This window comes from Temnothorax longispinosus, chromosome 12, assembly GCF_030848805.1.
Source record: "Temnothorax longispinosus isolate EJ_2023e chromosome 12, Tlon_JGU_v1, whole genome shotgun sequence".
Lineage (NCBI taxonomy): Eukaryota > Metazoa > Arthropoda > Insecta > Hymenoptera > Formicidae > Temnothorax > Temnothorax longispinosus.
Genome location: NC_092369.1, coordinates 3,406,594 through 3,428,534, shown reverse-complemented (window position 1 = coordinate 3,428,534; position 21,941 = coordinate 3,406,594). Strand labels below are relative to the sequence as shown.

At 36.3% G+C, this 21,941-nt stretch overlaps 1 protein-coding gene across 1 annotated transcript; it reads left to right on the top strand.

The window, feature by feature from the left end:
* Positions 1–13,299: 13,299 nt before the first annotated feature.
* Positions 13,300–18,481, top strand: LOC139823261 (uncharacterized). Its single transcript, XM_071795639.1, has 4 exons — positions 13,300–13,462; positions 13,561–13,766; positions 16,997–17,216; positions 17,325–18,481. The coding sequence occupies exons 1-4, from the start codon at positions 13,411–13,413 to the stop codon at positions 18,479–18,481; spliced, it is 1,635 nt and encodes a 544-aa protein (XP_071651740.1). The 5' UTR covers positions 13,300–13,410.
* Positions 18,482–21,941: the final 3,460 nt, after the last annotated feature.

Sequence of the window (21,941 nt, the reverse complement as noted above, 5' to 3'; positions counted from 1 at the left end):
ATGTATGTATATATATATATATATATATTATATATATATAGGTTTGAATGCGCGTTCCTGAATCCCCACTCTTTATCACGTGACCTATTTTAGTTCGCCTTTTCCTGGGTCAGAGAGCAGATGGCGCTGAAAACCGTCCCTCATTTTCTCAAGAGGGAGTTTGTACCCCCTGGTTCCTCCCGGACAGTACGCCGTGGACTTTCGAGACGCCAACACGCGGCGTTTAACAATTCGAATCCGGTGCACTTATCCCGTTGCCGTATACGATAATTACGTGAACGATAACCACGCGAAACAGTAGATAGCCGTAAAATAGCTCTTCGACGACGGTACATGAGAGTTCGTTACAAATCGTTGCAAGATAGTGCGCGATAGAACCTGTCCGTTTGTGTACGGAGATACTGTAAACTTTGAATTATTAAATTGTTATTTGTTTATAATAAACAAAGACTCATTATTCGCGACCCCAGTGAACATCCTGTCCGATTATCCGTATATTACGTGCGCTTAACAAGGGCGTGGCCGACGGCGTAGAAAACGGCAGCCATTACGCTAGAAGGAAGGACGGGGCAACGCATTCGACCAGGGTTTCTGTATTTAACCAGGAAAATACAGTGGCGACCGTAATTTCAGCCCAAGTAGTAAGTGGCTATAATTTCAAATTTTATAACATCAATCGTTGTTCCGGTCACAACCGCTCCTCGAACAGTACCACGACGCACCGACCGCCGGCCACCTCGGAATAGCAAAAACCATCGCGAGAATAGCGCACAGATATTATTGGCCCGGGATGTTCCGCGACATCGCCCGTTACGTCCGCGAGTGCCCGACGTGCCTCGCCCATAAGGTCGCGCAAGAGAAGTCCGCCAGACAATTACACCCGACCGCGCTCGGCCATCCGTGGCAACAGGTCACCCTCGACCTCGTCGGCCCGCTCCCGCGATCCGCCGCCGGCCATATCTGGCTCCTTAACATTCAGGACCGCTTTACGAAGTGGGTCGAGCTCCGGCCATTACGACGGGCCACCGCGCCGGCCATCGTAAAACACGTAACCGAAGCCATTATCCTCCGACACGGATGCCCGGACGAAATTCTGTCGGACAATGGCACGCAATTAAAATCCCGGCAGCTCGCTAAACTCCTCGCCGACTGTGGAATTCGCCACCGCTTTACGCCGGCGTACGCGCCCCATTGCAACCTCGTGGAACGCACCAACCGCGTGATCAAGACCATGATCGCACAGTACGCAAAAAAACACAAAGCCTGGGACGAACACCTGCCAGAACTCCAGTTCGCCTATAATACCGCGACCCACGACGCGACGGGCTACACGCCCGCGTTTTTAAATCACGGCCGCGAATTACGTCGCCCCGGGGAGGATGCGCCGCGCGACGAACCGACGCCGCCGACCCACATTCATCGCCGATTGGCCAAAGCTTACGAACTAGTGAAAATCCAGCTGGCCCGCGCGTTCCAGCACTAAGAAAAACACTATAATCTCCGCCGCAGGGAATGGAGACCGCGTATCGGGGAATGGGTGTGGAAGCGGGACCGCCTGCTCTCCAACAAAGAAGCGGCGTTTAAGCCAAGCTCGCGCCAAAGTTTATTGGTCCGCTAGAAATACGCCGCATTATTTCACCCGTCATCGTGGACCTCCGCAGCCGCTCGGGGAAATGGTATCGGCACATACACGTGCAAGACCTCAAGCGCGCCCCGGCCGACACACCACCCGACGTACCTGGCCCGGACCTCGGTGGGGGGGACGCGCTTGCACCGACCGTTGCCGCCGTTTAAACGTACGCGGCCGGAAAACGCGCGCCGAGACGAGAACGCCGCCGAACGAACTGTTGTTACGCGACCGACCGCGACCTAAACATTGTTAACTACCGAAAAATGAAAACAAGCGATAGGATACCCGGCGTACCGAGGCAGGAGCAGGCCGATCGTCAGAACGACCGCAACTATGACGGACGAAACAGCAGCGCAAGAGCGAGATATTCTCACGGAGATACCAGGATCCTCGGCGAGGACGACGAGGAGTACGATCCGGCCAACCCCGGGATCGGGCAAGGGTGGGCCACCCTTTACCGGGGCGAGCCCGAGACGGCACCGCCACCGCCGCCACCGGCCAAACCAACTCCGCCGAAAACCGTGCCAAGGATTGGCACGATCATCCAGCGATCCGATGCGGCGAATCGGGCGAAGCAGGCCTGGCTTCTGGCGCCGCCACCGCCACGGCGCCCACGACCACTGGCCGAGGCCCCCCCGACGACCGCGGCCGACACTCCAACCCGCGCGAGTGATGGGGCCGATACCATCACCTCCAATCCCGGTCCAGATCGAGCCCGGGGTGATCGTGGAGGTCCCCCATTTTTCGTGCCATGTCGCTCGGCAATACAAACACACGATCGGGAACCGGCGCTGGCACATACGGTTCAACGGGGACGGCTCCGTCCGTTGGATAAAGGACAAATCCAGGAAACCGCCAGCATAAGGGACCACCCGACATACCGGCGCCTCCACCCAGCCGGACAGTGTGCCCCTCGATTCGGGCACATCTAAGGGGAGGGGTGGTGTAACGATGCGCCCCTCACGCCAAGGCATCGTTCCCGGCCACCACCAGCCGGATGCCGCCCGACCGATCATCCGTCGGGCGAGGACAGGGCGCGGTGCGCCCACAATTTTTTTAAACGTCCGAAACGCACCGTGTGCGCGGGAAACACGCCGCACCAGTGCCTTCCCGCACGACGCCGACGAGCGCCGATGGGAGCCGATCGCCGCCGAAGACGAGCGCGCAGGATCGCGCCGCTCCCACCACCGCACCGCGCGATTCGCCTGACGATCGGCCTCCCTCCTGCCGAACTCGCCGCGCCGAGCGATATATAAGCCGGCGCGCTCGGCGAGACGGCACTTTGTCTTCTACAGGCCTTCAGCCATCTCCGACGAAGCCTACCATCCCGATCCCAAGGCGACACACAAAAACGAGGTCCAGAGTATGAGCCTCGACTGAGCGTTCTCAGGTGTCTCCGGATTCCACCGCACTTACTCCCGACGGCCACTGCACAACGAGGTCGAGCGTGCTCGGCTTCGTAGCGAGGGTTCTCGCGACCGTAACCCCGGGATTCCGCAATCCTCCGTTGTATATAGCGCGCCGTAAAATACCGCGTCTCACTGTAAAGTCGCGTTATCTCGCATACCGCGCCGAGTGCACATGCACTACCGACCTATGTAAGTACCGCATCCCGCTGTAAAATACCGCGTCTCACTGTAAAGTCGCGTTATCTCGCATACCGCGCCGGGTGCTCATGAACTACCGACCTATGTAAGTACCGCATCCCGCTGTAAAATACCGCGTCTCACTGTAAAGTCGCGTTATCTCGTATACCGCGCTGAGTGCACCGGCACTACCGATTTATGTTATTCCCGCGTCTTGCTGTAAAACCGGGTCCATTAATAGCTCGTATACCGCGCCGAGTGCACATGCATTACCGATCTATGTAACTCCCGCGTCCTGCTGTAAAGCCGCGTCCATTATTATCTCGCATACCGCGCCGAGTGCACATGCACTACCGACCTCGACCTATGTGAATACCGCGTCCAGCTGTAAAACCGCGTCCCCTCGTTCTCTCGTATACCGCGCCGAGTGCGCATGCACTCCCGATTTCTATAAATACCGCGTCCAGCTATCAACCCGCGTTCCGCATGGTTTGTAATTGTAACGGCCTGCCTTTTGGCTGTTTATATCGAACGCGGACTAGCTCGCCGGACCAGGAGTTCGATGGTAGGCCCAGAGACAGAAGACAGTTTTGATACGGAACGTGGTTTATTACGGTGGTTCAATTACAACAGACTGTCGCGATACTTACAACGGAGGTGCATGCGGACCATGCGGCTTAACGCGGGCGGTTTATAATCTAGACGACGGTCGCGATAGGTACAAAGTACGGGAACGCATTCGGTGTAAGCGGCGGACGCGGGCGGATTATATTCTATAAGACGGTCGCGATAATTACAAATGTACGGAAACGCATTCGGTGTAAGCGGCGGACGCGGGCGGATTATATTCTATAAGATTACAAATTACGGGAACGCATTCGGTGTATGCGGCCGACGCGAATCAGGTGGTCCGTACCGGCGCGATGCGGTACGCGTGCGAACGGGCCTTTAAGCCGGCCAATGGCTGGTCGGCCCGCGGCGCGAGATTCGCGGCGCGGGCGCGTGTATTTTATTCGGCGCGGTTTTTTTCTCGCGATATGATCTGGTGTTAATTACGCGGCGTGTTGGGAAAGAAAACGAACGGCCAGGGGCTAGGCTGGTCGATCGGTTGACGAGGAGGTCCGACTGTTCCGGCGGCAAGAACCCTTGTCGAGAGGCCGAGCACGCTCGACCCCTGGTTACCGTGGCAGACGGGGTGTTCTGGGTAGGAAGGCGGTCAGCGCTCGAGAACTCTCGAACGAGGCACAGAACGCTGTACCCCGTTTCGTAAGCTGGCCTAGGAAGCGGAAAGGTACTCGTCTCCGAGGGTAGCGGAGCACAGGCAGCTAGACTCGGATCGGAGTGTGTCTACCTGTCGCGGCGCCGGTATTTTATACTCGCCCGGGTGGTACGCTAGGGAGGGGAGGCCGGTTCCCGCGTGAGCCGCGCCGCCGGCGGAGCGGAGCGGAATCGGCGCGGCGGTAAGCGCGCTCGCGCTCGGAGGCGCTCGGCTCCCCTCGGTTTCTGTCGGAGACCCGGGAAGGTGTCGGTGCGGCGGAGTGCCGCGCACACGATCGGAGTTAAGTCTTTAAAAATAAGGTGGGCGCACCGCGCCCTTTCCTCGCCCGATGGAGATCGTCGGGCGGCATCCGGCAGTTCTTCGCCGGGAATGATGCATGTGCGGGGGTGCATCGTTACATAATTATCATATTGAATAAAGCTTGCTATTGTACCTTACGACTAATTATTGTCTCTGGGCCTTTCAGTCGAACTCCTGATCCGGCGAATTAGTCCGCGTTCGACAATAAAGTTGGGCCGTTACAAGGTGACTCGTCTGAATTCTATTTCTATTTCCTATTCTAATAGCGATTTTAGAACGAGAGCAATCTCAATATGACTTTTATCGTAAAAGAATATAAGAAATCTTTAATAATTCGATTTTAAAATATGTAAATATATGTTAAATATTATTTAATTTCCTTTAGACATACTTTACATATGGTAAAATAATTCAATAGTCATTATTAACATGTCTACAGCATGAATATATATATTTGGTTTTATAACAATGTCAAAGAAAAGCGTTGTTAGGAGTAATAATAATATAATTCTAGTATTATGTTAATAATGTTAGGTGCAAATAGAAATGGTTAACATTCTCATTAGTACAGCAGATCAGTGGAATTAAATTGTTTATATAATAAGATTTTCGTTATTTTATATCTTAGAAATGGTTGGGAATTTGATGGGAGTGTACAGGAAATATATTGCAGGACTTTCACTAAAGTATAATATAGCACTGAAAAATTGTATTGTTAATATGTATGTTTGTTAATAACAAATTATTTGTTAAACAATTTGACACCTTTTAATTCACATATTGGTATTGTCAAGTTTTCTTCCTTTACGCGGTTTCGATTTTACAATAAAATTAAAAGATTGCATGACACTTTATTTTATTGTTATAAATATTTTGTAAATAAACAATCGCAGGAATAAGTTATAATTATTTTTTTATAGGGTCATTAAAGAAGAACGCGTGTGTCCAATCAGAATTCATTTATACCAGAATGAGTTTTTATATATATAAAGCAAATAATCTGAGTTGCCAGATTGGGCTACTCCAAGGTTATTCGTTGCCAATTTAGGAGGAAAATTTTAATTGAATTTGCCATCCGCCCCTGTAATATTTTTCAAAGCTTTATATGGTTTTTATTAATGGAGTAATAAGATTCTGTCTTATGTAAAAGTTGTTTTGTACGATTTGGAGTATAAATTAAAGGTATTTGTTGACGTGGTTAATAATTTGTTTATAATTGTTTATAACAATTGTTCTTGAAAAATAGTATTAAAGTGATTGTTATTTTAATGTGATAATCTTTTATGGGTGTAAGAGAATGTGTTTCTATAATTGTTTTGTCTTCAACTGTTTATTTTCATATTTATTTAATTTTATTATGAGTCTATATGGCTATCCTCGTCTTACTCATTGTGAATTTGTATAAGGTCGGTATTAAACTATCCTCGTCTTTCGTATAGAAGTCGTACGGTAATTTAATTTACAAGGAGGATGTAACTATCCTTTTCTTTACGTTCATGGCATAAGTCTCGGATTCGTGAAGCAATATTCGATTTTCAATCTCATTTATTAATTTAATTAATTTAGATAGAAAATCGGGGTTAACGCTATTGGTGTTTAGGGACATAAAAAATTCCATTTTTATCATAATAATTAAATGTCAAAATTTTCGTTTGAAAATGAAATTTGTTATAGCTAAAATGTATAAAAAACCAAGAATATTAATATAGAAGTGATTTGGTCTTCCTAAGTTTAAATGGTAAAAAGTTTAAAATGGCGGACATGAAACTTTAATAATTTATAACTCGAAAACGGTAAGAGATAGAGAGATGTGGTTTCTTTTGTTGTATTCAGGTAATTGAGGGCTTCATTTTAGGGTGTTTAAAAATTTTTTGTGTTTTATAGATTTCTGTAATTTTTAATTATATTTAGGAATTGAGAAGAGATATGAAGTGGGGGTTTTTGTATGATTATTTGGCATCCTCTGCTGAGTGTCTGTAGTGATTTTATTGATTATTTTTAATATTAATTTTACGACAAATTTTATTGTTAATTAGTTTATTTTGAAAGTTACAGGAATAATTTATTAACAAAAGTTGTTTGACTTTTCATGACGGTTCCGATAATCATATTAGTTAGATCTGATAATAACATATTTTAATTGTTTACAATAATCACGTGTGAAAATTGCTAATAAGATAATTATTATTTTAAGGTAGTCATGTTCTTTAGGCACAAGGATTATATTCTTATAATTGGTTTGCCTTTAATTAATTGATTTATATTTTATTCCAATTTTATTAATATATTCATATAGAACATACATTTCTTTCCGTTAGATCCGTGAGTCAAAAGTTTATAGTGTGATTCATGAAAATGGGGCTTAAGCTTGAAATGGTGACTTAAGGCGGCCATATTCTATAAGCTTGTGTCAGCTGCTTTATGAACACGTACAGCTGACAATGAGTGATTGTTGTGACAGTTAGGTTAAAGGGTGATTATTTATTTTTATATCGTTTTCAGGTGCTGTGCAACAAGGACTATGGAGAAGAAAAATTTTATGCGGCAAAAACCTACTAGTGGTGTGCCGTGAGACGTGACATAGTGGATTAAAATTATAAAGTAAATTAATAGCTAGTTAAAAATATAATATTTAATCTTAATGTATTATATTTAATATATATTAAAGAATATCTTAATGAATAATATCTTAAAAGAATATCTTAATGAATATCATTTTCTTCTCTGCTACTTGGCTCTCCAACTTCCGCGTTGTAAATGTTAATATGTAAGGAAGAAACAATATTTGACGGTTGGACATTAATTTCATAAACAAAGCTTTCAATAAAATTATAAAAATTTTAAAAAGAAGGTGAATATGAAACGTGGAGTACTTGATACAGTTTGAATAACAGATCAAATGCTACGATAGAAGTTGTTTGATACGGAAGATTAAGAAACCATCCGTCACCCTGGACGAAGAAAGTGGTCCTTTGTTGACCTCAGATGCACATAATGTATGGTTGCATGTTGCCATTCGCCTCAGTCCTTAAGTTTTTTTCAATATGAGGAAGATTTGTTTCTTCCTGTAAAACAAAAATGTATAGCGATAATTTGCAATGTATTTCTTTTATCTATATATATAAGTACCGTCGTCTGTATGTCTGACCGCGAACTACTCATTCGTTAGTTGATCGAATTTTTACCAAGGGTATATGAAATAGGGGTAGAATTTCCCGGGGAGTGCCATAAAGTGTATAGTTTTTCGTTACCGATTTTCTAGAAACCGATTTTTTTAATTTTTCCAATTTTTTGGGAAATAATTGACCGAATCTTAAAGAATTATATATGAAGTAGGGGTAGAATTTTCCGGAAAGTGCTATAAAGTATATAGTTTTTCGTTACCGATCTTTTTGGAAACCGGTTACAAAATTTTTCAAATTTTTCGGAAATTAATTGACTGAATCTTAAAAAAAATATGAAGTAGGGGTAGAATTTCCCGGGGATTGCCATAAAGTGTATAATTTTTCGTTACCAATCTTTGGGGAAATCGGTATCAGAAAATTTTCCAATTTTTCGGAAATTAATTGACCGAATCTCAAACAATTGTATATGAAGTAGAGGTAAAATTTTCTGGGGAGTGCTATAAAGTATATTATTTTTTGTTACCGATCTTTTTGGTAACTGGTTACAAAATTTTTTCAATTTCTCGAGAAATAATTGAATCTTAAAGAATTACATATGAAATAAAGGTAGAATTTCCCCGGGATTGCTATAAAGTGTACAATTTTTTGTTGCTAATAATAAAGGGGTTTCCGATTTCTGCTCCAATTTCCGTAAATTTTGAGATATCAAGCTGAATTTTTTTTATGGATAATTTTTATAAATGTTGACCGAATTCGTTAGTTGACCGAATTTTTACCAAGAGTACATGAATAGGGGTAGAATTTCCCGAGGAGTGCCATAAAGCGTATAGTTTTTCATTACCGATTTTCTGGAAACCGGTTTTTTTAATTTTTCCAATTTTTCGGGAAATAATTGACCGAATCTTAAAAAATTATATATGAAGTAGAAGTAGAATTTTCCGCGGAATGCCATAAAGTATATAGTTTTTTGTTACCGATTTTTTTAGAAACCGGTTACAAAATTTTTCCAATTTTTCGGAAATTAATTGACCAAACTTAAAAATTTATAGATCAAACAGGAATAGAATTTTCCGGGTAGTACTATAAAGTGTATAATTTTTCGTTACCGATTTTTTTGGAAACCGGTACCAAAATTTTTTCAATTTTTCGGGAATTAATTGACCAAATCTTAAAGAATTGTATATAAAGTAGGGGTAGAATATATTTCTCGGGGAATGCTATAAAGTGTATAATTTTTTGTTACCGATTTTTTTTGAAACCGGTTCAGAAATTTTTCCAATTTTTCGGTTCAAAAATTTTATTGATTTTTTGAGGATGGGTTTAATTGCCACTGGAAACCAGTTTGTCTTCTGTCTGTCTGTCTGACCGCGAATTACTCATTTGTTAGTGAACCGAATTTTTATTAAAAGTGTATGAAATAGGAGTAGAATTTTCCGGGGAGTGCCATGATCAGAGTAATGAAAATTCAAATTAAAAAATAATGCATTACTTATTTAAAAAATAATACGTAATAAAAAAAGTCGCATTGATTATTTAAAAAGTAATGCGTAATAAACAAAATCGCATTGATTATTTAAAAAGTAATGCGTAATGAAAAAAATCGCATTAATTATTTAAAAAGTAATGCGTAATGAAAAAAAAATCGCATTGATTATTTAAAAAGTAATGCGTAATACACAAATCGGATTGATTATTTAAAAAGTAATGCGTAATGAAAAAAGTCGCATTGATTATTTAAAAAGTAATGCGTAATGAAAAAAATTGCATTGATTATTTAAAAAGTAATGCGTAATAAACAAAATTGCATTGATTATTTAAAAAGTAATGTGTAATAAACAAAATCGCATTAATTATTTAAAAAGTAATGCGTAATGAAAAAAATCGCATTGATTATTTAAAAAGTAATCCGTAATGGAAAAAATCGCATTGATTATTTAAAAAGTAATGCGTAATGAAAAAAAACGCATTAATTATTTAAAAAGTAATCCGTAATGGAAAAAATCGTTGAAATTTTTGTTTATTATTCGTTTTATGTACGGATTATTGAAAATAAATATTACAGTTCATTCCTGCTTAATACACACATATAGTAGGCGAAGAATGAATATAGTACGTAAATTGTACGTGTACATAATATTGTGGTCTTCTCATTTTCCATGCGCCATTATGTTGATTGACGAGAGACATAGCAGTAACATTAATTGTCATGTATTTATAGATATGATCCTCTCAATGGTCAATCGATTATTGTGAATGTCGGGAGATAGCGTTGTCACTTATAATTTGACAAACTTTAGACGGATGAGATCATAGAGCTATAAGAATAGAGTGCGCGAGTCATATACTAGCACGTAAGAGGCTGCGATATAGGAATAGAAAAAGAACGCTGCATATAGACCCTTTCTGTCTTTGTCTACGCGCGCATGCAAAACAAAGACAGAAGGGGCCCATGCGCAGCTTTCTCTTTCTATTCTGCGCAGCTTTATCTTTCTATTCCTATGTCGCTTTTTCAGCTCGCTCGCGCACTCTATTCTTATATCTCTATGGATGAGGTGCACGATAGAGGAGGGTCACCAATCACCATCTTAGTGTCATTTACTCTGTGGATTCCATAGTACGTGAACGTATATTTGTACTCAAAAACATTATATCGCGTATTATTGTGAGATATATAATCAGTGTAGGTGATTATTGAGTGTGACTAGTTGGGGTGTTTGATTATTGTGCACAATTTTTCGACTGCAGCGGATTGTAAGTATTTTTTGTATTATAAATGTAGAGTGTAACCACGCTTGGCACCGGTATTACCAATTCCATTGTTAATTATAAATTATAATACATAGTGAAGCAGCAGCAATAATTATTTTCCGGATTCTTTTTGTATTTCAGTGTATACCCGTTCATTATCCGCTTAGTTAAGAAATGATTGTTTAATATATTCCCACCAAACACAATGCAACATGTAACGTACAGGTTAGTTGTAATTTCCTACTCAACAATATAAATGCAATGTAACACGTGTTATATTGCATTTATATTGTTGAGTAGGAAATTACAACTAACCTGTACGTTACATGTTGCATTGTGTTTACAGGGTTATTTTTTTTAAAAAGTTATTAGTGTCGTTTGAGAGTGCCAGCACAGTGTTATATATAATCATAGTGTACAGTCGGTACCAAAAATTTTTCATTCAAGTTAATAATCCATTGTTTGTTTATAGATAAATTTATAAATCATTAGTGATTTAGAGAATTATATAACAGTGATTATTGGAATATATCGATAATAATACAATTTCATTCAACAATCAGATAACATAAAAAGAAAAGATAAATTTTTGTTATATTTTGATTGTATCATGAAGGAGAATAATTATTCAAGTTGTACAATTCTTTGTCGGATTACCCACACAATAATACAGATTCATTTTTTGAAATAACTTTGTTAATTTAATTGAAACAATACTCAATTCATTTTGTGATTAATTCTTTTTGCATTAATATTCGCCAAACAAATTTAATCTTTGTGATAGATATTATCATTTTTTGACAAGTTAAATATTTTCATTATTAATAATTTAAGGAAAAAATTCACATTATGCTTTTAATTTTCCAATTCAATTTTTAATTATTGTAAAATTTGTTAACTTCAATTTAAGGCTCCTGGTCCCTGAGCCGAGAACTCTGCGTTGACGGTGGCGCCATACCGTCGCGGCAGAAATAAGAACTCTCTCCTCTCACTCTCTCCAATAGAGAATTCTATCTTGTGACATGTTGACAACCTATTTTGCGTTGCGTTAAATTTCTTTATTATTCGCTCTGTACTTGTGCTATAACGTTTAACGTATTCGTGAAACTCGTAAAATTGACCGTATGGTAAGATTTGCAAGAAATACATATGCAGAAGGAACATTCTCCACTCCTTTCGATAGTCGAAAACGACTTGTTTTTCCGTATGTTTAGGCTTCGTTTTATGGCTGTTTGTTTATTGTCGAGGGAAAAGGATAGTATCCGGTCAATTTTAGAAGTGTGCTGAAACGATCTATAGTAATTTTTTATTGAAATATCTTTTTATTTTGGAAAATACCGCAACATAAAATAGGGTAATTTCTCGCCTCGATAGCAAGAAATTCAATATGGCTGCAGTGACTACCCAGGAGCCTTAACTATTATTGCAGTTTGTTTATAAATAAAAATAATAATAATAATATACTTAAATAGATATAATTGGATCTTTTAAGATCTAGTTTGATTCTGTTAGATTTAAAATTTGGGAAAAATTGAATCTAACTAGATCTAATCAGGTATTAGATCTACTTGGATCAATGTTTTTTTTTCGAGCTATTTATCGGAAGATTTTTATGATTATTTTTTAGATTTAACATGGACTCAACAAACTCTCCAATTCGCAAAAAGATAAGAACAGAGAAATTAGCTTCTGTGATTTTAAATAAAAAAAATCAAAATGTGAAGTTACAAAGAACTCTTAGTCAAATTTCAATTACATCTTCTATCTCAAGTACTGATGAGAAGAGGAAAATAACAGTAAGGAAAATTCCGATGCAAGTGATGACGATAATATAGAGATTAATATAACTGAAGAACAAAAGATGTTAGCTGCCATCAATAAATCAACATGTCTTGATGGAACGTACTTTAAGGTTGACAAGTCAAAATCAAGTACAGTAACAGGAGATGTTGTTGCTGTATGTCAATTTTGTAATCCTACAAGAGCACTTAAAGGAAAATTTAGAATTACTTCTAACTTTACAACGCATTTGAAGGTAAATTAAATTAATTCTAATGCATAATTTAAAATAAATAACTGAAAATAAACAATTTTATTTTTTGATTCGATTTTTAATCACGTGACGTCTTTACACCAATAACGAAAAGTGGCTTCACTCTTTTGGGATTCTGCTATAGCATTTTTTAGCAATGTGTTGTTGAACCAAACAATTTTCTTCCAAATAATCTCCATGACCAAATTTTTATGATCAAATTTCTCAATTTTTTTATTTTCTCCTTAATTTTTTGAATTATTTTATGCAACGGTTTTTTTTTATTTGAAAAATAATTTTATAAAATTCACCAAATAATCTATAGTATTAAAATAAATCCAAAAACTCCCTACTTCTTGCAAATTAAAATAATATCGATGACTTATAGTTAATTATCAGAATTAATATTTATATTACGAATTATTGTAAAAAAAACGTTTATTGCAACTTTAAAAAAATCTCATAGCTATTGCCAATTAAAAACAATTAAAAAAAGTATATCAGTATATTTCCTTATTATCAATTTTATTTAATATTTTATTTATTTTTTCTAGAGAAAACATGCAAATGTTTATAATGAGTATTTAGAATATGCAAAACAAAAGCGACATGGTGTGGAAAATACTTCCGTTATTGATAGAAAGCGCTGGTCGTGTATTTTAAATCAAGAAGAATTTGAGCAAAATATCACAAATTTTGTATTAAAGTATATGATACCATTCAGAGCGGTTGAAGATCCGTCTTTCAGAAAAATTTTTAATGGTACGTATAATTATACAGTTATAATATTTTTAATAAACTGAAGACTGCCGCAAAATTCTGATTTTGTCAGCCCAACTTATCACCTATTTGCTTTACAGATTTCAAAATAAAGAGAGGTGATACTCGGTTGAAGCACTTGACATGTTACTCTTTGGCAAAAAGAGTCGACAGAAGTTTTAAGGAGATGTTACAAGAAATTGGTGACGCAATGAGTTCGGTGATCAATGGTGGTGGTTTTGTTTGTACTACGGCTGATGTATGGACAGGAGGATCACGCAGATATCTAGGTGTCACAGCTAGTTGGGTAAACAATTTCATTGATATGATATATACAATTCAATATAATCTTATTTGAAATATAAAATTATAGAGAAATAAATTCGGGGCACGTACAGTCAAATTACTTTTTCAATTACATAACTGGATGTTTATCATAAAATACATTGCGACAAATTAGGAATAATCGTATATAATAATTTAAATTTATCTTAACCCTCTTATTTACCAATGTTCTCTCCACTTTCGAACCGCACGATAGTGAGCTGTGGAGGGGCAGTGGTACGCAGTGCCGTATCATTCCCGTCATTGGCGCCAAATAGCAAATTCGAATTATACTTACCGCTAAACTTTCGAAATGTTTTATTTTAGTGCAAAACGTTAAAAATATTTTTGTTTATTTTAACACATTTACAAATACATTCGTAAACTTCATTTTTTTCATGATTTAACATTAAATTGTGCATTATACCTTTTTTTAAATGAATATAATTCAATTTATAATTTTCATTTACCTACAAAAATTTACTTTAAAAAGTTCTAATTGTTATTCCAATCCTCATTGTTATTATTATTGCGAAATTTCATGAAACATTTAAACTTACAAAGCGCTACCAGACACTGCTTGTAATGCCATTTTGTTCGAATATTTAATCAACTGTCTGATCTTCTCCCTTCTTTATTATATTGTTTGCACAGCTTTGCTGTTCCACTAACATGCTCTACATCAATCCTCGGTCGGATAATTTCTGACATTAGTCTCTTACGTGAACAAAAATTGCCAATGAGTTTTTTTTATTCATTGTTGCCGAAATTGTAGATGATTGAGTGATTTGGATCGATCTGGTGAATTTTCCAATGAGTACAATTCGAAGACATTTATGATACAAATATCAATCACGTAGTGAAATACGTATTTCCACCATTTTTTGCTAAGTCTTCCTACTTTGTAGTAAGAGCGTTTCTGATCGCTCAAGTCAACGCCACCTATTCCTCTTGTGTATTTTTCAACTGACAGTGGACATTTTACGATAATTTTTTCACTGTTTCTTTGTCGCCTTTCGGTTCGTATTACTTCTTTGGTCGGATCACAGTTTGTTGATAATATTAATACGTCTCGTTTGTCATACCAAACAGTGGCAATAAATTGGTTATGCTGCCTTTGCACGTAACTCACCTAGTTTAAGTTTCAATCTAACTGGTTTTTTAAATTCAGTAGGCCAATCTACTCTATTAGGCCGAACCGTACCACGTTCGTAAGTACCTTTATCCAGGAAGTTTCATAAAACGGACAGACGTAAAAAAATTATCAAAATAAACATAACGATTGTTCTAGGCAAAGATTCTGATAAGTCTAGCACAACTTGTTCACCGAGGAGATACTCTTTATTTATATTTTCCTTTTTGCCTAGATAAATTTTTGTCCGTAATACATACCCAAATAAGCTCTCTGCAATAGTCCTCGCTTTTATCCCCCATTTGTCCGGTTTCGCAGGCATGTACTGTTTGATACTCAACCATCCTTTGAAAGTTATCATCGCTTCGTCAACCGACAAGTCACAGCCAGGTTGAAAGTATTCTATGAACTTATATTTGTTATGTCTAAATCTGTTTTTACCTTGTATCTTTAAAATATCCGTCGTTGCTCTGTCATGCTCTTTGGCACGCTGTTTTTCATCACATAAGTGAATGTATTTACCAATAACATAAATCTTTGGAATGTCATGGTTTTGGCCACGAGTCGGCACTGCACTATATCACTAAAAAATACATTTGTATCTGAGGCAAATTGACGATACCTAAATAAATTAAGATACCAATATACGCCTGAATCTCTGTTGAAATAACTGGGTTCCACTTCTTATCAGCTCTATCAGCTATACGTTGTAAATAAATGCATGTTTATTGTTTCCATGGTTATGGCGATTTTCTCATAAAATTCTTTGTTAATAAATAATTAAAAATAATCTTTAGGTGTTGAACCTGCTGGTAAGTTATGCTTCGGTCCTCTTTATGGTAAAAAAGGTGCAATGTTGTAATTTTTATTTTTGTGGCCCATAAAACAGAGTTCTTCGTTTTAGTAAGTATTTCTTCATCCTCTGAAGAATAATCCCACGGTAAATCAAATGTATCACTGTCCAATGATGATTGTTCATCATCTTCATCATTTGGTGTAATGTTTCTTCTTGAATTAATTGTCTTTGATTTGTCACGGCTGTCAGACGTGAAAGTTTGTTTACATTTTGAAGACTTTCGCGGAGAGATTCGATCTCTTTTTTTAGGCTCCACAAAATTATCACGTTTTATTGTTTTTGTACGACGAATTTTTCGACAATTTTTTCCATTTTCCGGATCATCATTTGTAAATGTTCTTTTATTATGTGGCGTAACACATCTGGTATGTTTGCAGGCTGTGTGTGAAACCAAATTAATATGTTATTTTCCTCTGAGTTTTTATTGCGGGTCCTCTTTTTTGTCGATGCATTTCCTTTCGCATTTTTCTTCCTTTTTTTATCTTTTTTTATCTACATAACACATCAACTACTTTTTCAACCTAAATACTCATAAATGAAAAAAAATAACGTTAGTATTACAATATTTATAATTACTCTTGACCGTGTATGTATACTTACCGTTGACAACCTAACCTCGAAAGTGTTAACTTTAAATTATTTTGTCTTTAAAAATGTGATATGCATTAACAAATAAAACATTATATTAACATTTACTTTTGTTTATTTTCCAAATTTTTACTGATTTTTTTCGCTGGTAAATCTTAATTGATACGGTATTAGTCCGAACATTGGTAGGGGACTCAACACACCACACATGCGCGCTGCACTCACATAGTTACACAAGGCCCTCCGATTGGCTGTTCCCCCACGAAGCTCACATCGATTCATTTCGAGCCTTTGGTTAATAAGAAGGTTAAATCTTGTAAACTGTAAAAACTTTTTTTTTGTAATTTTTGAAACGTATATATACATATATATCTATATATACACATAGTTGAATGGTTGAATTTTTCTATGCACGAATACTGCTAATACATAACTAAAAAAATTTATTATTTTTATTTCTTGCATTTCATACATATTTCCTTCAAATTCATAAGCACGCTTTATCATTCATTTAAATTATTAGTGTCTCAAGAAAAAAATTATACGTCTCACATTTACTCTAGTAAATATGCTTGTAGTCCGCATTTCCTGTGTTTTGATATTGAATCAATACAACAATTTAACTTTACTTGTACAGATACATCCTGAAACATTGGAAAGAAAGTCGGCTGCACTTGCATGCAAGAGATTCCTCGGAACCCACTGTTTTGATGCTATTGCAGATCTGTTGTCAAAAATTCATGTTTCATTCAAGTTAACGCCTGAGACAATAAGAGCGACCGTTACCGATAACGGATCTAATTTTATTAAGGCTTTCAAAGAATTCGGTATTGTAATTCCGAATGACCCTTCTAGTAGTAAGTAAAAAATAAGAAATTTCTCTTTCTTCAACTTGGCTAATTGGCTTTTACGTCTTACAGTTCTTGAATATAGTTATTCCAAGTGTTTTCTTTTTTTTATTGTAGATGATTCTCAAGATGAGTACGAAAATAACGATGATGCTTTTGACGTTAGCATATTTGACGAGGATGTCGATTCTGATGAAAATTGTATTCAAATTGACAATGAATTTAGCAATGAGTGTGACGCAAAATTACCTCGGCATATCAGATGTGCTAGCCACACATTAAACCTTATAGCTAAAACTGATGTTTTGAAAGCTATAAAAAATTGTAAACGATTAAATTCAAAGCATAATAATGTCATGCACAAATGCACAGCAATATGGAAGTCGTTGCGTTCTCCGAAATTTAATGAAAATTTGAAGGCATACCTTGGCATTGCACTTCAACGACCAGTCGTAACTCGCTGGAACTCGAGTTATGATTGTATCAAAAAATTATTGACTGTGAAAGAGAAGCTATTGAATAACGATTCAATTAAATTCAAAAAACCCTTGAATGACTTAGATTTTCAATATTTGGAAGAATACGTGCGATGTGCTGCTCCTCTCGCAAATGCTATTGATCGTTTACAAGCTGATAACTGCTATTACGGTATTCTTCTTCCGACATTGGTATCTTTAAAGCATCAAATGAATATGTTAACCATTAATGAAGATATTATTGACTGTAAACCAATGATTGAAGCAATTATTGATGGTGTTGATCGTCGTTTTGAGAAAATTTTCGATTTTTCAAAACCCGATATCGATGCAGTCATAGCTGCTATTTCTCATCCCCAATTCAAAGGTCGTTGGCTAGTACCGTATTCACGAGATGTGCAAAAAAATATTCATGAACGCTTTCTTGTAGCAGTATCTCGAGAATCGTCACAAGAAGTACAAAGCTCTGTCGATCAGAACTATGACGACGATTTTGAATTTGGACACACCAATTTGACAATCGATGAGTTCCAACCATCTCTATCTCAGGGAGAATTAACAGCAGAAGTAACGCGTTATTTAAAAAGTAAAGAAATCCAACTCGATATGTTGGAAAATTATCCATCGATTCGGAAAACGTTTGTAAAGTATAATACACCGTTGCCGTCATCTGCTCCCGTGGAAAGGATGTTCAGTTATACAACTATGATGAATTTACCAAAATACAATCGACTTAAGGATGAGCATTTTGAGCAACGAGTATTATTAAAAGCAAATGCAGGAAAAAAATACCGTTAACTTAGAACATTTGTATGTGTAATATAGTTAAAAAATAATGTAAGTTAAAATATAATATGAATTTGTTTTGGTACCGAACATGAGAATAAAAATAAAAAATAATTAATACTAATAATAAATAACAATAAAATGTAAAAAAAAATTGGATGGATAATCGCATTCTCAATACAATAGTAATACGCAAAATATAACGTGTAATAAAAATATTGATTATTATAATGTATATCATATCCATTAAATATTTATGATGTGTAAAATTTAACTTCATACCGTGTGTTTGATAAAGCGTAATTTAAATAAAATAACAAGAGTGATTATTTGACCATTATTTGACTGACGTTTAATATCGTAGTATTACATTAATTCATTCGACGTTTCGACACTACTTTTGTGTCCTTATCAAGAGTTTACTGTCCCATATTAAAGATTAGCCGCACATAAATTTTTTTGCAGTTTTAACACTGTCAAATTTTAATGTGAAGGATCCGCGATCCATCCTTAATTAATCGTGCGATGTCTTTGTTGCATTAACTGTCACTACTTCGTGTTGACGTAGCCCTACGTCAACTGTCCTTTGCTGTATACTTTAACATGAAGTAAGACAGTTGACGTAGTTCTACGTTGTTGATTGCGGCAGGACAGTAATTGTTACTGTGCCAATTTGATTTTTTTTCGCTTATATTTATTATATTTGCAATTTTTTCATATATAATTCTTTAAAATTTGGTTGATTAGTTCTTCTTTCAAATTAAAAATTTTTTAGCAGTATAACAAGAAATGTTTTACTATATTTACTTTAAAGTAAACTGCCGCTTTTTTGTGGCATTTCTAAATTTTTATCTAAAACTTGCTTCCTCATCATTTTTTTCGCTTATAGAGGAAACTTTATAAGCAAAGTAAAATAATGAGAAAGCAATGTTCAAGTTTCTTCTTGTTTGAGCAAGCAATCTCGAAATTCCCAAAAAAAACGCCCGGAAAAACCAAGGGATGAAATCGGTAATCGGTTATAAGTGAAATATCGAGGTTTTGTATACATCGCGAGCGAGCAATCTCAAAATTTCTAAAAAAACGCGCGGGAAAAGCAAGGGATAAAATCGCTGATCGGTAAATGAAATATATCTAGGTTCCGTAGCCTATGTTTTGCGCAAGGATGTAAAGAATAACTATGTAAAAGTTGGTCCAGATCGGTCAAATAGTTTAAGAGTGTATAAAGATCAAACAGACATACAGACATTCTATTTTATATAGATAGATAATTGTTTGGCTTCTTCATTGAGGAAGCTTTTTGAGACTTTCAATACTTTCGAGAGGAAATGGGACTATATAAGCTATCTAATGACGTATTAATCATTACTTTACGATTATTAGTTCCGAAGATATAAACGTTCAAAGTGTGACGTATTTTTGTTGCATTTGTTGCCGTTGCATTCGTCTCCCGTCCCCCGTCCCTCGTCCCCGTCCACCGTCTCCACCCCATCCCCGTCCACGTCCACCGTCACCGTTGCTCCCAATATTACCTCCTACCCACTGTCAGGAAAGACGTAGTTCTACGTCAAAAATATATATACTTGTGCAATGTATATTGATTGTATTCAATTAAACCATTAATCAAAATTTTATTTTTATTATTATTTTTTAGCAAATATATAAGAATCCTGATTGAACATACTTGGGTGAAGTAGTAAAACATACAAAAATTAAAGAAATTATTTCAATAAATAATTTATAAATATATAATAATTTGTTGGAAGAATGGCTGAAAAGAGTCATCATAACCACAATAATTACGACATATGCTGTAACGCAAATGTAACTGGGCGTAATAAAAATTCAAATTAAAAAATAATGAGTTGCTTATTAATTTTTTAAAAAGTAATTTATTCTTTACTTATTAATTATTAAAAAAATAATCCGAAATGGAAAAACCGCATTAATTATTTAAAAAATAATGCGTAATGAAAAAAATCGCATTGATTTATTTAAAAAGTAATGCGTAATAAACAAAATCGCATTGATTTATTTAAAAAGTAATGCGTAATAAACAAAATCGCATTGATTATTTAAAAAGTAATGCGTAATAAAAAAATCGCATTGATTATTTAAAAAATAATGCGTAATAAAAAAAATCGCATTAATTATTTAAAAAGTAATGCGTAATGAAAAAAATTGCATTGATTTATTTAAAAAGTAATGCGTAATAAACAAAACCGCATTGATTATTTGAAAAGTAATGCGTAAGGAAAAAAATCGCATTGATTATTTAAAAAGTAATGCGTAATGAAAAAAATCGCATTAATTATTTAAAAAGTAATGCGTAATGAAAAAAATCGCATTAATTATTTAAAAAGTAATGCGTAATGAAAAAAATTGCATGAATTATTTAAAAAGTAATGCGTAATGGAAAAAACCGCATTGATTATTTGAAAAGTAATGCGTAATGAAAAAAATCGCACTAATTATTTAAAAAGTAATGCGTAATTGAAAACCTTCGTATTGGTTATTAAAAAAATAATCTTTAATGAAACCGTAATACATTACAAAAAGTAATGCATTATTTTGAACCCTGGCCATGATGTGTATAGTTTTTTGTTACCGATTTTCTGGAAACCGGTTCCTCATAGAGGAAGCTTTGTTTTCATAAATTTCGTATATGAACCTTTTATTGCGTATACAGTTGGGTCTAATCAACCACATTTAAATGAATTATTTATGAAATAGGGGTAGAAGAAACCAAAGAAAAGATTGGTTTTGAGTTTTTGATGCTAATAAGTTTAGATGTATAGTTTTTCGTTACCGATCTTTTTGGAAACCGGTATCCAAAATTTTTCAAATTTTTCGGGAAATAATTAACTGAATCTTAAAGAATTATGTATGAAATAGGGGTAGAAAGAACTAAAGAATGTAATAAAATTAGAAAAATTGCTAATAGTAAAGGGGTTTTCGATTTCTGTTAAAAAAAAATTGTATGTTATTGCTCCAATTTTTGCAAACTTTGAGATATCAAGCTGAATTTTTTTTATGGATAATTTTTATGGATAATTTTTTGATACCGATTTTTTGGAAACCGGTATTAGAAATTTTTCCAATTTTTCGGGAAATAATTGACCGAATCTTGAAGAATTATATATGAAACAGTAGAACTTTCCGGAAAGTGCTATAAAGTGTATAATTTTTTAGTGCCGATCTTTTTGGAACCCGGTTACAAAATTTATCCAATTTTTCGGGAATTAATTAACTGAATCTTAAAGAATTGTATATGAAGTAAGGGTAGAAAGAACTAAAGAATGTAATAAAATTAGAAAAATTGCTAATAATAAAAAGGTTTAAAATTTTTGTTTAAAAAAATGTACGTGATTACTCTAATTTTCGCAAATTTTGAGATATTAAGCTAAATTTTTCAAATAATTTTTATTTTTATTTTTGGAAACCGGTTTCATAAAAATCGGTTATGAAAACTACT

Bases quoted from the DNA above. Each gene is read 5' to 3' on its own strand.
- LOC139823261 (XM_071795639.1), top strand. From the start codon at position 13,411: ATGATACCATTCAGAGCGGTTGAAGATCCGTCTTTCAGAAAAATTTTT. The intron at 13,463-13,560 runs GTACGTATAATT...TTTGCTTTACAG, and splicing joins TTTCAGAAAAATTTTTAATG to ATTTCAAAATAAAGAGAGGT. The intron at 13,767-16,996 runs GTAAACAATTTC...TTACTTGTACAG, and splicing joins TAGGTGTCACAGCTAGTTGG to ATACATCCTGAAACATTGGA.